This window comes from Pteronotus mesoamericanus, unplaced genomic scaffold (assembly GCF_021234165.1).
Source record: "Pteronotus mesoamericanus isolate MK-2021 breed Mesoamerican mustached bat unplaced genomic scaffold, CSHL_Meso_final contig_317, whole genome shotgun sequence".
Taxonomy (NCBI): Eukaryota; Metazoa; Chordata; class Mammalia; order Chiroptera; family Mormoopidae; genus Pteronotus; species Pteronotus mesoamericanus.
Genome location: NW_026555133.1, coordinates 1,833,733 through 1,846,570, shown reverse-complemented (window position 1 = coordinate 1,846,570; position 12,838 = coordinate 1,833,733). Strand labels below are relative to the sequence as shown.

The window sequence follows — 12,838 nt, the reverse complement described above, 5'->3', positions numbered from 1 at the left end:
AAATGTTGGCCAAGATAACAAGCTTTGTCTTCTAGGCCAACGCTTTCCAAGATTTCAAGGGACAACACTCAATGAGTCAATTCTCATTCTTAGGAGGGGATGGGATCACATTCCTCCATTTTTCCTGAAGTTGGAACAATTTAGGCTAGATGGCTGGTGTGTAGACCCCTAATGGTATGTGACCCACTAGGGGAGGAATTAGGAAGGGAAGGAAAAAGGGCAGAGGAGAATTAAGGCCTGAAACAGCTTTTATGATTTAACTCAGTACACTGAAACTTCTCAATGAATAATTCATAAAAGTGCCTCATCCTACTTGACCAACCGTTTAAATAAAAATCAGTAGAAGGACAGAAGAGGTTCTGTCCATTCATTTGATCTGAGAACTTGTGATGTAGCTTATGCCTGACCAGCTTTTCCACAGAAAGTTTTCCCATTTTGTAAATTACTCCATACAATGAACACTTTGATGTCGAAGTAGGTGAGAACTCCGACTGAAGGTCTTCTGACATTCTTGGCACTCATAAGGCTTCTCTCCAGTGTGAATTCTCTGATGTATGATAAGCTGAGAATGCTGACTGAATGTTTTCTCACACTCATTACATTCATAAGGTTTCTCGCCAATGTGAATTTTTTGGTGAAGAAGCAGCTCAGAGTTATCCCAGAAGGTTCTTGCACACTCATTACACTGATGAGGTTTCTCTCCAGTATGAATTCTCTGGTGGACAATAAGATGGGAGGTCCGCCTAAAAGCCTTCCCACACTCAAAGCATTCATAGGGTTTCTCTCCAGTGTGAATTCTTTCATGTCTAAGAAGTTCTGAGTTCCCCCTAAAGGCCTTCCCACATTCCTTACATACATAGGGCTTCTCACCAGTATGAATTCTAATATGTCTAATAATCTCTGAGTTCTGGCCAAAAGTTTTCCCACATTCATTGCATTCATATGGTTTGTCCCCTGTATGAATTCTTTGATGCCGGATAAGCTCGGAACTCTGACCAAAGCCTTTCCCACATTCGTTACAGAGATATGGTTTTTCTCCAGTATGAATTTTCTGGTGTCTGATAAGGCCTGAGCTATGCTTGAAGGCTTTGCCACACTCATTGCATTCATGATATCTTTCTTCAGTATGAATTCTCTGATGCTGAATAAGCTGTGAGCTAACCCTGAAGGTCTTTCCACATTCATTACATTCATATGGTTTCTCTCCAGTGTGGATTCTCTGGTGTAGAATAAGGGCTGAATTCTGACTGAAGGCTTTACCACATTCTTCACATTTATAAGGTCTCTCTCCAGTATGAATTCTATGATGGTGGATAAGATGTGAACTCTGTATGAAGGCCTTTCCACATTCATTGCAAGCAAAGGGTTTCTCTCCCGCATGAATTCTCAGGTGCCTGCGAAGACTTGAGTTAGTTCCAAATGTTTTTCCACATTCTTTGCACTCAAAGGGTTTCTCTCCACTATGAACTCTCATATGCTGGATAAGATGTGAATTCTGATTAAAGGCTTTCCCACATTCTTTACACGTATGAGGTTTTTCTCCCACAGAACTTCTCTGTGTTTTGTTAGGTTCTAAATTCTCTATGATGTTTTGGCCAGAGGTAGCAAATGTACTAACTGCCTCTGCTGTAGTACCTCCCTGACATGTCACCAGGTCTGGGCTTGGATTGTACTCTCTCACACTCTCATTCTCCTGGTCTTTCTCACATGAGGGTGATTTCTTAAAGATAATCAACCCTGATGCAAAGTCTCTCTCCTGAGAAGATATCTGCTCCATAATCTCTTCTGTGGACTCTCCTGAATGTCCCTCCAACAAGTCTTCTTCATATGAAGCTCCGAACTCATGACCCTTGTAAACTACCTTTGGTAGTTTTTCTATTGCCCCATGTGGCTCAGATTCTTCAGAAATTTCTTCCTTGGGAATTATCTCCTTGTTCTCAGTCCCCATCTCACAATCTGAAATGAGAGAGAGTAAGTATGTGAAGTGGCTATATCATACCTAAATGAAGCTAATGCTAGAAGAGTATGGAGCTTGGGCATGGCTATGACAGCCCTCAAAAGCAGTCTTGGTATCTGCTGAAATGAGAGGATGCTGCTGAAGAGAAGAAAAATATTTGGAATTATGGTGGACATGCTAAACAGCAAATGCTAACTGAAAAGGGTGAGAGAAATGATCAGAGGAAGAGAGTTAAGGAGAGAAACAAAAAATGGATAGTAAGTAGATGTTGATAAAAGTTCCATAATATTAACAATGAATTGGGGCAGAACCTGAGGTTTGGTAAGAAAAACATTTAGGGAAAATGGTGGCCATATTAATACATAGTACATGGAAAAGGCTGGGAGAAGGGACAAAAAAAAAATGACTAATACAAACAAGTTTTGGATTTATAGAAAAAGTAATTTAAAAAAAATAAGTAGAAAGAGGAACTATCCTGAGCCCAGTCCACTGGTGCTCAACAGCTCTACAGAACAGGGAAATGTATATACACCCATTCAAAAGTTAACATGAGTTAGCTATAACTAGCACAGAAGTAACTATCCTTGGCTCTCTTATATTTGATGAAGAAAGGTTCTAGCTTAATTTTCTCCAGACAGTAAATTGTATAAATAACTACTTTCTTTTCTTTACTGATTTGAAATGCCATCTATATCATAGTCTAAATAACTATATATTTGGGTTAATTTCTGGATCAATTTCCAGGCTCCATTCAGTTCTGTTAATCTGTCCTTTCCCTCTCTAATACCAAACTGTTCAATTTACTACAGCTTTAGTATAATTTGTAATGTTAAAGTTCACTTTCATTAGTCTTTTTTCACATATTTCCTATTTTCATATTTTTCTATATAACTTCAGTATAATTTTGCAAAATTTCTTAACATCCTGATGTTTTGTATCCATCATGTCTCTCTACGAATTTTCTTTCAGTACATTTTTTGTATATTTTCTGATATACACACACACACATACACACACGTTATTGATTACATATTAATTTTGTAACTAGCTCTTTTATAGAAGTTTCTTAGTATTTTTATAGATCTACAGCCTATACTTTTTTAAACTTCTAAAAGGCTGTGGCAAAGATTTTTAGTTGTCTATACCAAATCTATTTTTCCCTACCTCATCAGCAACAGAATAATGAATTTATTTAGTGTAGCAATAAGCCTAGCTAAAGAAATAAATTCTCAGACTTCTTTGCAGCTAGGTATTGCCATGTGACCAACTTCTGGCCAATAAGACAGTAAGATGCAAATGAAAGAACACAGGACATACGGGAAGTCTCTTTCAGGGTGAGGGGATGCATTTCTTCACCCTCTTCTTCCATGCTGTGCTTGGGGCTTGAGCTGGTAGTTGGAGTGCCATCTTGAACCATGAGTACACTGGCACACCCTATGATAGGACCTGGAAGGAACCTGGGTCCCTGACGACTCCATGGAGCTGCCATATCAGCCCTGGAATGCCTGCCTCTGGAGTTCTTTTATTTAAGAAAGAAATAAGCTTTGTCTTGCTTGAATCATTAGTTGGGTTTTTTTGGGGGGGGGGGGGGGGGGGTGGGGGAGTTGGTTGGTTATTTTGTTTTTTCTTTTAGTTTTTTTGTTCTATGAAGCTAAACCTATTCCAAACTGGTACAATGGCCCCAGGAATTTAGCTGTCCCAGTCACAGAAGTCCAAATAAAGGGAAAATAAGCCTGGCCTCTGTTCAGGTTGTAAGCAACCTAGAGCTAATATTGAAGAGGCTCTTTGCCTAGGTGAATGCATTTTTTGTACCATCGCAAACCTGAGGAATATAATCCTTCCATCAGTAAAAGTGTTAACTGTGGAAGGTAGTTCTCAAGGTGGGGATGGGTAGCTATGGTACTTTATTCTTTAGAAAATGCAGTGTTATGGAATGGTTTTTAAACCAAGGGGTGACACAGTCCATTGTTAGACTAGCATTTCAGGTGGATGCACACTACTGGCCAGCTAGTGGCTGAACTAGAAAGTAGTATGCCTAGACATGGGGAGGTCAGTTAGAAGGTTGATGCAGTCATCAAGGTAAAGGGTCACTAAATCTAACCATGGTAACAATAGTGGTGAATGAAGAGGACACATACTGGAGAAATATTTAAGAGGACATATTCTGTAAGATTTGGCATGTGAGGAATAGGGATGAGTCAAAGATGGTTCCAAATCTTCCTTTATTTGAGGAATGGTAATTAGATGGACACTGGTACCTCCGAGGTTGGGAGTACTGGAGGAGCAGCTAGTTTAGAAAGGAAGACGACAGATGGGCTCTGTTTTGGACTATATGAATCTCAGAACATCCACATAAAGGTGCCACGGAATCAATCAAAATATACTAGTCTAAAGTTTAGAGCAGTCAGAACTAGAAATACAGAATTGAGAGTACTTAGCATAAGTGATATGAGCATAGTATGAGAACTGTCAGATATACTGAGGACAGAAACCTAAAAAGCCAAAGCTAACATTTAAGGATATTCCAATTATCTCCCATCTTCCTCTCCAGATCTTTCTACCTTTCTCCACCCTGCTCTCTGTCCCAGAAGGCTAACCTATACAGCATGTATCGACAGGCCCTCTGGCTTCTAGTTTTGTTCCATCAATGGGGAAGCCTAGCAGGAAACTGGAAGTAGGGAAGATAGTAAGGTCAGGATATTTACTACCCTAGTTCCTATGAGATTACCTTGGGCTGATGTTTTCCCTCAACTGAAGGTCATTACTCCTCACAAGGAGTCTATCCTACCCAAATGTCTAAACAACTGGGTTCTCAGTAACCTCTCCTACCTCTTGTCTCTTACGACCACTCCACTGTTGCCTCAACACCCTGTCCACACATATATCATTTATAATTAACCTCTTTGCAAATATACCCTCTTCAAATTATCCTAATTTGAGTCAATTATCTGTTTCCTGTTAAGACCCTAATGATAAAAGGGTGGGTGGAGGAAGAGAAGCCTCCAAAAAGAGAAAAAAATGATTACTGAAGTAGAAGAACCAGAATACAGTGTCAGAGAAAATTTAAGTGTCACATGCAGTTGAGACATCCAGTAGAATAAGAACTGGAAAGCAACTACTGGGACAATTAGATAGTTACAGATGACCTGTGAGAACAGAATCAGTAGAATGACAGAACAGAAGCCAGTGACAATGGACTGATTAGTAAATCTGCTGCTTCTTTTTAAAAAATTTGGATAAAAGGAGAGGACCAAGATGGGCAGTAACATTAAAGGTCAAAGAAGGGTCAGAGAAGAATTTTCTATGACAGGAAAGATTTGAACATGTTTATATTAGAAGTGACGGTGCCAGTAGAGAAAGAGGGGTTAAGAGGGAAAAGATGAGATTACTGAAGAAATGAACACCCTAAGAGGCAGGAGACACTGGGGTCAAGTGGTGAGGGAAGGGGAAAGTGGTGATTCTGGGGTGACCTTAGGACTGTCCTTTTTCCTCTGCCCCATCTCTCAGTCATACACAGGATGGGAGTTACTACCACCTTCCTACCCGGGGGCTTCCCAGTCACTCATCAGTGCAGCCCTAGTAATGCCCTCCACGGTACCTGTTAGGAACTTGATCTCCTACTGGAATCCTGAAGGCTTGGAAGCTCTTTGTGCTACCCCTCAAGATGACCTGGAATCTTCTTCAATTTTCCCTGTCTCAGCGTTTTCTCTTGTTTTTTCATGTAGTAAGGGGCGAGCACCCAGAAGCTAGATTTCCCCTTTTTGTTGAAATTTTTGAAAATTATAGACAACATGTATCTATATAATCGTAAGGATCCATTGTAGAGAATTTAGCTACTTTCTTCATCCATGGTACCATCTGAGTTGGGAAGTACTGCCTTACATAAATTTCTCTCTAATACTCAGCCAAGAGAAAGTTCCAGAGGCTAGTATTTCAGTCCCTATCTACTTCCAGCCCCGTCTTTCACCTTTCCTTTTCACCCCCATCTCTCCTGTAGTTACTTGTTTTCTATCATCTAGGTCTTTACAAAGTCATCAATCATAGAACCTAAATCTGTACCACACCATATGAAAAAAATCACTTGTCCACAGTAAAATAGGATAAAGATATGAAAGTTAGATATGTACCTATCACCAGCTTCAAAATCTGTTTCGAAATTCAAATCCAAAAAGTATTTCCTAACTAAAGTTGACCCCCTCTGACCATTCCTTTGCTTTGCATCCTACCAGTGACAAAATATTAATGTCATTTATTAAATAGCACTTTATATAAGTACCTTCTCATATACATATCAAAACCAGTCTCCATTTGGTTGATTTTCCCAGAGGCACAGCCACACATTAAACCTCATCCTAATATGGAAACAATCCACTGCTCATAGCCTAGATTTACATTCTTTTAAAGATTTTATTTATTTATTTTTAGAGAAGGGAAGGGAGAAAGAAGGAGAGAAACATCAATGTGTGGTTGCATCTCACACGCCCCCTACTGGGGACCTGGCCTGCAACCCAGGCATGTGCCCTGACTGGGAATCGAACCAGTGACGCTTTGGTCTGCAGGCCGGCACTCAATCCACTGAGCCAAACCAGCCAGGACTAGATTTACATTTCTAAACATAATTTCCTATCTTTCTGTTTCTCACTTTAGTACTTTTCTAAATTGAAATTAACTCTTTCTGGTCAGAAATAAGATAGAGATGCCACCAGAGGAGGAAGTTGACCACTCTTGGTCCTCAGTCTGGGGGATGAGAAGCAGACCTCTACTGGGCCTCCACGGTTCAGCATAAGGTCTTCATCTCTGCAAACCTGGATTTGTTTTTGTCAATGCACCCTAGAGCAGGCTCAGAAAGCCTCATTCACAAAATACTGATGCATAAACCAGACACACACCTATAACAATGAGAAATAAAACTTTAAAAGGACAATACTGCCTAGATGAAAATTTGCAATGGGAAGCCACCTAAAACACTGAAAATTGTTTAATAAGCTTGCAATCTAGCAAGATTCTTTTTTAAGTTAACGGCTCTTAAATGATGATTCTTGGCTTGATACTAGGCTAGGTGCCTAAAAATCAACTGGGAAATCTGTTAAAAAAATACTAATTTCCCACCTCAGAACTCTCAGAATCAGAATCGCCAGGGGTGGCCAAGGGATATTTATTTTTAAGAAGTACCACAAGTGATTGTGATGTCCCACAAGATTTGGAAACCACTGTATTACACAGTGTTAATTAACAAATGAATTTATCCCACTCTCAGTCTGGTGCATCCATCCCTACCCAAGGTCTGGTCCACCAAGTAGCCAAACATGTGTGTAAAGCAGCAGTATTATATTGTAGATATATGACTAGTTCTTGCTCTGACTTTTTTCCTATCCTTCATCTTAACCGCTCCTACCCTTCCCTAAACTTCTGAGGGCAGACAGGGAAGATATAATACAATTAGCTAGATTCCCTTTTCTGAGTTAAAAATCACATTCTTGTTATGCTTATCAGACTGACCCTAGCTAGGTACTGCGACTGGACCTGAGTTTGCCCAAATTGCCTATGTCAGAGTTTACAGCAATCTCTTGTGATAGCAGTATCACTTAATCCTTTGAACTTATCTGCTAAAAATCACATTGTAATTTGCAGTAAAAAAAAGAAAAATTTTTTTTAATAATCTGTCAGCCTACAGTCTGATTTGGTCTTTTGAAAATTTTGTTAAAAGCACATATCGGAACTTAAATTACAAAAGGTCCAGGAATCATTTACTTCCCCAGCAAACTCTCCCTTTGTGTGATACTCCAGAGATTTTTCTATCCCAGAGTAATAATATACCATAGTAAAATTAGAAGGGTATGAGTGAGAGGTATGCCTTTCCTTTGTAGAGGAGGAAAAGAGAAAGTTCAGGGTGATCCATTTTCAAGTAGATCAGTGGTAAGCGAGGATAAATACAGAAGTCAAGGATCTAGATCCCCATTCAATAATCCATTTGCCCATAGATATTACAGAAAAGGTTTGTGTACCTCCTCCATGTATTTCAATTCAAAGACTATTGCACAACAGCACACTGGGCAAAGCCTCAGAGGCCAGGAAGTACAAGAGGAATAAAGGAATAGGAAGAACATTCCAACCTCAATGTAGCATGTGCAGAGTTGAGGGAGATAAGGAAGAAGTGAGGATGCACTGACATTTTAACATGGAAAGTAATGATGAGCCCTTTCTATGTACTGTGTGCGAGCACTCTGTAGACAATAGCTTGTTAAACCCTCACAGCCTCCTTATGAGGCAAGTATGGTGGAGCATCAGAGTGAGGAGGAGCCCATCAGCACACTTTCCTGTCTTTCTGCAGCAACACTTCTGACAGCCCTAGAGCAGGATGGGAATCTGGGGATATGCACGGTGGAAGAGTGAGGGAGTGGGCAGCTTGAGGATATTACCTAGGACATAGTTGAGATGACTGAGACAGCGAGGCACATGAAGTGGGGGGAAGGAAGGAGAAGTAGGATGCTAATAGGTGGAGGTCATAGAGAACGTGAGGAATGTGGTGAGCACAAAGAACCAAGGGCAGGTATTCAGGAAACTGGCATGAGGTTTAATTTTGAAATGTCAAAATTTATAATACGCCAAAAATAATATCCTCTGCAACTATTCAAATTTATGACAAAAAAAAGATGAAGCATTTAGGATATCAACTTACAAATAGTTTAAGAGGATACAAAGCTTTTTAAATCATTTTATGTGGTATTTGAGGAAAAAGTATGAGCTGGCCTTGCTCTCAGAGCTCCAGAAGTGAACCCCAACTGAGTTAACCCAGTCAAATTAATACCACCCCCCTTGCAAGTAACTGTTCAAAACAGCAGGGATTGGTTCAGAATTGGACATGTGCCTTCCTCTGGCTCAATGATAGTCTGAGAAAGTTTGCTGGGAAATTCTGAGAACAGTTTCCCACCATCCTGAGGAATGTCACAGGAAGAGACGTCTATATATGCTTGCCTGCAACTGCTGCTGCCATTTCACTCCCAAGTTATGGATGAAGGCACGTAGAGCTAAGAAAATTGAGAGGAAGTGGAGCCAGGGCCAAAAGAGTAAGTGTCCTGAAACCCCTTTACCTGTTGTTTTCCAATTAGGAGAGCTTATAGCTCACATTAAGCCAGCTTGAGTTGTAGTCTTACTTGCAGACAAAAACATTTTAAATGATATAAATACTCTCCCTTAACTTCTGAAAGATCAGGTATTAGTATATCCTAGTATAAGAATCATCTCCTCCCCAGAGCCTTCACTAACACTTGCAGGAAGGAGGTTCTCTCTTGGTCTCCTGAACCAGCATTTTACTCACCTCTTTCTTTGTACCATAGTTACCATGTCTCTTCCTGTTCATTGCTTCCCAAGACCCACAGAATAAAAACTTAACATGGCTCATAATGCCCTCCTGGTCAGGCTTCTCTCTCCCTCTCCACCTCCTGTTCCAAGCTCTCCAATAACTGTTGAAAGCTGTAGTCATGCTCAGGGTCCTGCAGAAGAAACACTGCCTATTCTAGAAAGCTTCTTTGCCTTTGCAAACAGGTTATTCCCACCACCTGCCCACCTTGCACACTTAACATCTACAGGACTCAGCTCCAGCATAGAGTCCCTTCTGTTTTGTTCCTCGCCCCTGCCCTTAAAACTCCTTCATTTTGTAGCAGTTACCTCATTGTATTAGTCTATTTTCATGTATGCTTTCTTCTTTATATCGTGAGCAAGAATGATGTTTTTCATCTTGGCATTCCCAGTGCCGAGCACATTTCAGGTACCTGGCGAATATTTGTTAAATGACTGTGTAGATGTGCTATCTACGTAACGATTCTGGGATACCCTTAAGGAGTAACTGGATATTTCATTCATTTTGTATCTAAAGAGCGTAGAACGATGTCTGACACATAGCTGATCATAATAACTATTTGTAAAAATAAATTCCTTTTCCCAGTCGGAATGATATTTAATTTAAAGCACTATTACCCTTTCCGCTGTCCTCCTGGTCCCCGCAATCAAGAAGGCTCTATTACTAGTCTCCTTTCCAAAACTAACCGTCATATGCCAATATACTGTCTTCCGGCACAAGGCACAATATGCCAAGGGAACCTTAGGTTTTTTACACTGCCCCGCCATTTCGCCCTCGCTGTTTACTTGGAGACGGTCTGTGAGAAAACCACAGTTCCCACCGGCCCCCACCTCGAGACCGAGGAAAGGAGTGCCCCTCCTTCTTCCGCCCCCGCGGCTGACAAGCACGGAACCGCAGTGGGGATGGATCCTGGCAGGGTCCAGGCCCCACAACCTCAGTGTGCAGGTTGGAAATGAAGGCCCGAGCTGACCATAAAGTCCAAGGTCACACGGCGAACCCGGGTCAGGAACGGCCCTAAACGTTGGATTTCTACTCGGCTTAGGAGCTGGGAAGTCGGGAGCCTAGGGCCCTCCTCCCTCCCGCCAGAACGGAATGAGGTCTCACCGCAGGCCGCTCCCGCCCCACGATCGCTCCGCTCGGGCTCCCGGGGCTGCTCAGCCCGCTCGCTCAGAACCCGCGGCTGTTGTCTTGGTTTCACTGGCGACGGACATCAGCTACTTCCGGTACCCGGGCCGCGCTCCAGCCAATCAGCACGCGTCCCAGTCCGCTGGAGGAACAGGTGGTTCGCATGCCAACACCTCCTCCCCTTTTCCAGCGTTTCTTTATACGGGTTCGCCCCGTAACCTGAGCGCCCATATCATCGCTGCCCGCCTAAGCTGCTCCCTGGAGTGACCCTGAGAATCGGCCAAGGCTCACTTCAGCCCCAGGATCACTCACGAGCTGGGTCCTCCGGGTTTCCTAGAACGGCTCCAAGGATGCACTTCCGCCGTTTGACAGACCGCTCTGCGCGCTGGTGTCGCTCCCCGAGCATTGACCTAGGCTTGAGAAATGGGGAGTGGGCTTCGTTTCTTCTCTGGGCAGAGATTGTGGGACCCCCTTAACACTCCCAACCTGCATCCTTTATCCCGCCACTACCTTCCATGAGCTCCATGAGTCTGGTAAACACAGACCCCTGGATCTCAGGAAGAAGCTGGGGGAGGAAGGGAGACCTGCTCTTAGGCCATGGAAGGCTTACTAAAGGAGAGGAGTGATGTTTGGGCTAAATTCTGAAGGTTGAACGGGAATTACTCAGGTTAAGAGTGAGGGGGAGAGCGGCGCAGACAGTGCGCAGAGCATTCTACGCTAGCCTTTTCGCCTCTTGAACAAGTGTGGCTCATCTCGCCTCAGAACGTTTGTACTTGTTACTTCTACTTTTCTTTCCACAAGGTTCTTGTTATTTAGGTCTCAGTTGAAAGGTAACTAGTTGGAAAAGCCTTCCACTCTACTTAATTATGCCTTAACCTACACTACCCCTTCCAAATATCGATTAGGACAGAGAGGGACTATTCCCCTATTTGGGTCTGGTGCACACCCTTGGACCAATCATTGTATTCAGGGGAAAGGGATAGTAGGATTAGCCAAATTTGGGTCACTTTCTACCCCACTTGTGGGGGGCAGGCTTCTGTGTGGGCCTCACCATGAAGGGTGACTATTCTCATAAAGGAATATTGTGTATATATATCCAGTATACAACCTAGCAGAAAAGAAAACTTTCTCTAGAGTTTGTCATTGGGGTAAGGCTCTAAACTCTAAGGTCCATCACTTTAGCCACTCTCCCACCAATATCCTTAACTCTGGCCCTATTTTCTGTAACTGCCCAGGAAGTTTGTTAACCCCAAATCAGTTGAAATATCCACTATCCTTGTCCAGGCTGTTAATAACTAGTGGGAAAAATTATACATTTTGGAGGTGAGCTCCAGGATAAACGTATGGTTTCCACTCCCCAGAAATCATTTTCTGTTTCCCTAGTCAGCTTGCCTACCATTTTCCACAATTGCTATCACAATCTTCTCTATTCTGCTCAAGCCATGATCCAAGAGAACTCTATTACCATCACAATTAATTGCCAGCTGCATTCATCCCAAGAAGCCCAGACTACAAAAATCTCTTGCCTCAGAACTCAGGGTGGGGGACATTTGGTTCTACTAAATACTTTTACCTAGTGTACCTGCATTAATGGGCATCTGCCCCAAGAGCCTAGATCAGTGATTCTCAAACTTGGCTGTGCATTGGAATCCCCTGGGGACCTTTAAAATATTGATGTCCAGTGCCACCCATATAAATTCTGTTGAAACTTATCTCAGATATAGTCTGGGAAAGTCTTTTTTGTTGTTGTTTTTAGAGAAGAGGTTGTGTTTGTGTTTTTAGCTTTCCAAGTGATCCTAACACGCAGCTAACAAGGCTGAAAACCAAAGGCCTAGTTCAGTGATTCTCCAAAAGTGGCCTCTGAATCAGAAACTTGGGCATTAGGGGTCAAAAATGTGTGTTTAAGAAGGCCTCCAGGGGTTCTGATGCACACTAAATTTTGGGTATGACTGGCCCTGATATTGACAGCGCTTCATATGATCAGCCCTCGTATGTGAGTTAGGCAGGAAAGGATAAGTTGTATCCTCCCAGCTGCTCCCCTGCCCATCTGCTTCATTACGCTAGACCATTTAGGGGCCGTGTGGAGAAATGGGAACCTGCGGAGGGAAGAAGACCAAAGCTTATGATCCACAAATACCATTCCCACTTCCAGTGTGCATGCGGACATGGATGACTAGGTAGGGGCTAATATTTCACGGTCTCCTGACAGGCTCAAGATTTTCATTGAATTGATTTTTATAGGTACGTATGAGTAGTTTTGCTCCTCTTAAAAAACAAAATGGCAGGTAGGAACCTTGCCTGCCCTCTTCAATTCACACAGGGACAGGCACATGAAAAATAAAAGACATACTGTTCATGTTCACACTTGTCCCTTCTCTTCTACCTGTGGAACACGT

The 12,838-nt window shown here is 42.3% G+C and overlaps 1 protein-coding gene across 1 annotated transcript; it reads right to left on the bottom strand.

The window, feature by feature from the left end:
• ZFP3 (ZFP3 zinc finger protein) lies at nucleotides 1-10,526 on the bottom strand. The gene is made up of 2 exons (XM_054575829.1): nucleotides 10,422-10,526; nucleotides 1-1,956 (listed from the first exon to the last, which is right to left on the bottom strand). Exon 2 carries the CDS (start codon nucleotides 1,946-1,948, stop codon nucleotides 443-445), a length of 1,506 nt encoding a protein of 501 aa, XP_054431804.1. The 5' UTR covers nucleotides 1,949-1,956; nucleotides 10,422-10,526; the 3' UTR covers nucleotides 1-442.
• Between the last annotated feature and the right edge of the window lie 2,312 nt (nucleotides 10,527-12,838).

What these genes read in the sequence shown, in the direction of transcription:
- ZFP3 (XM_054575829.1), bottom strand. Translation starts at nt 1,948, where the DNA reads ATGGGGACTGAGAACAAGGAGATAATTCCCAAGGAAGAAATTTCTGAA.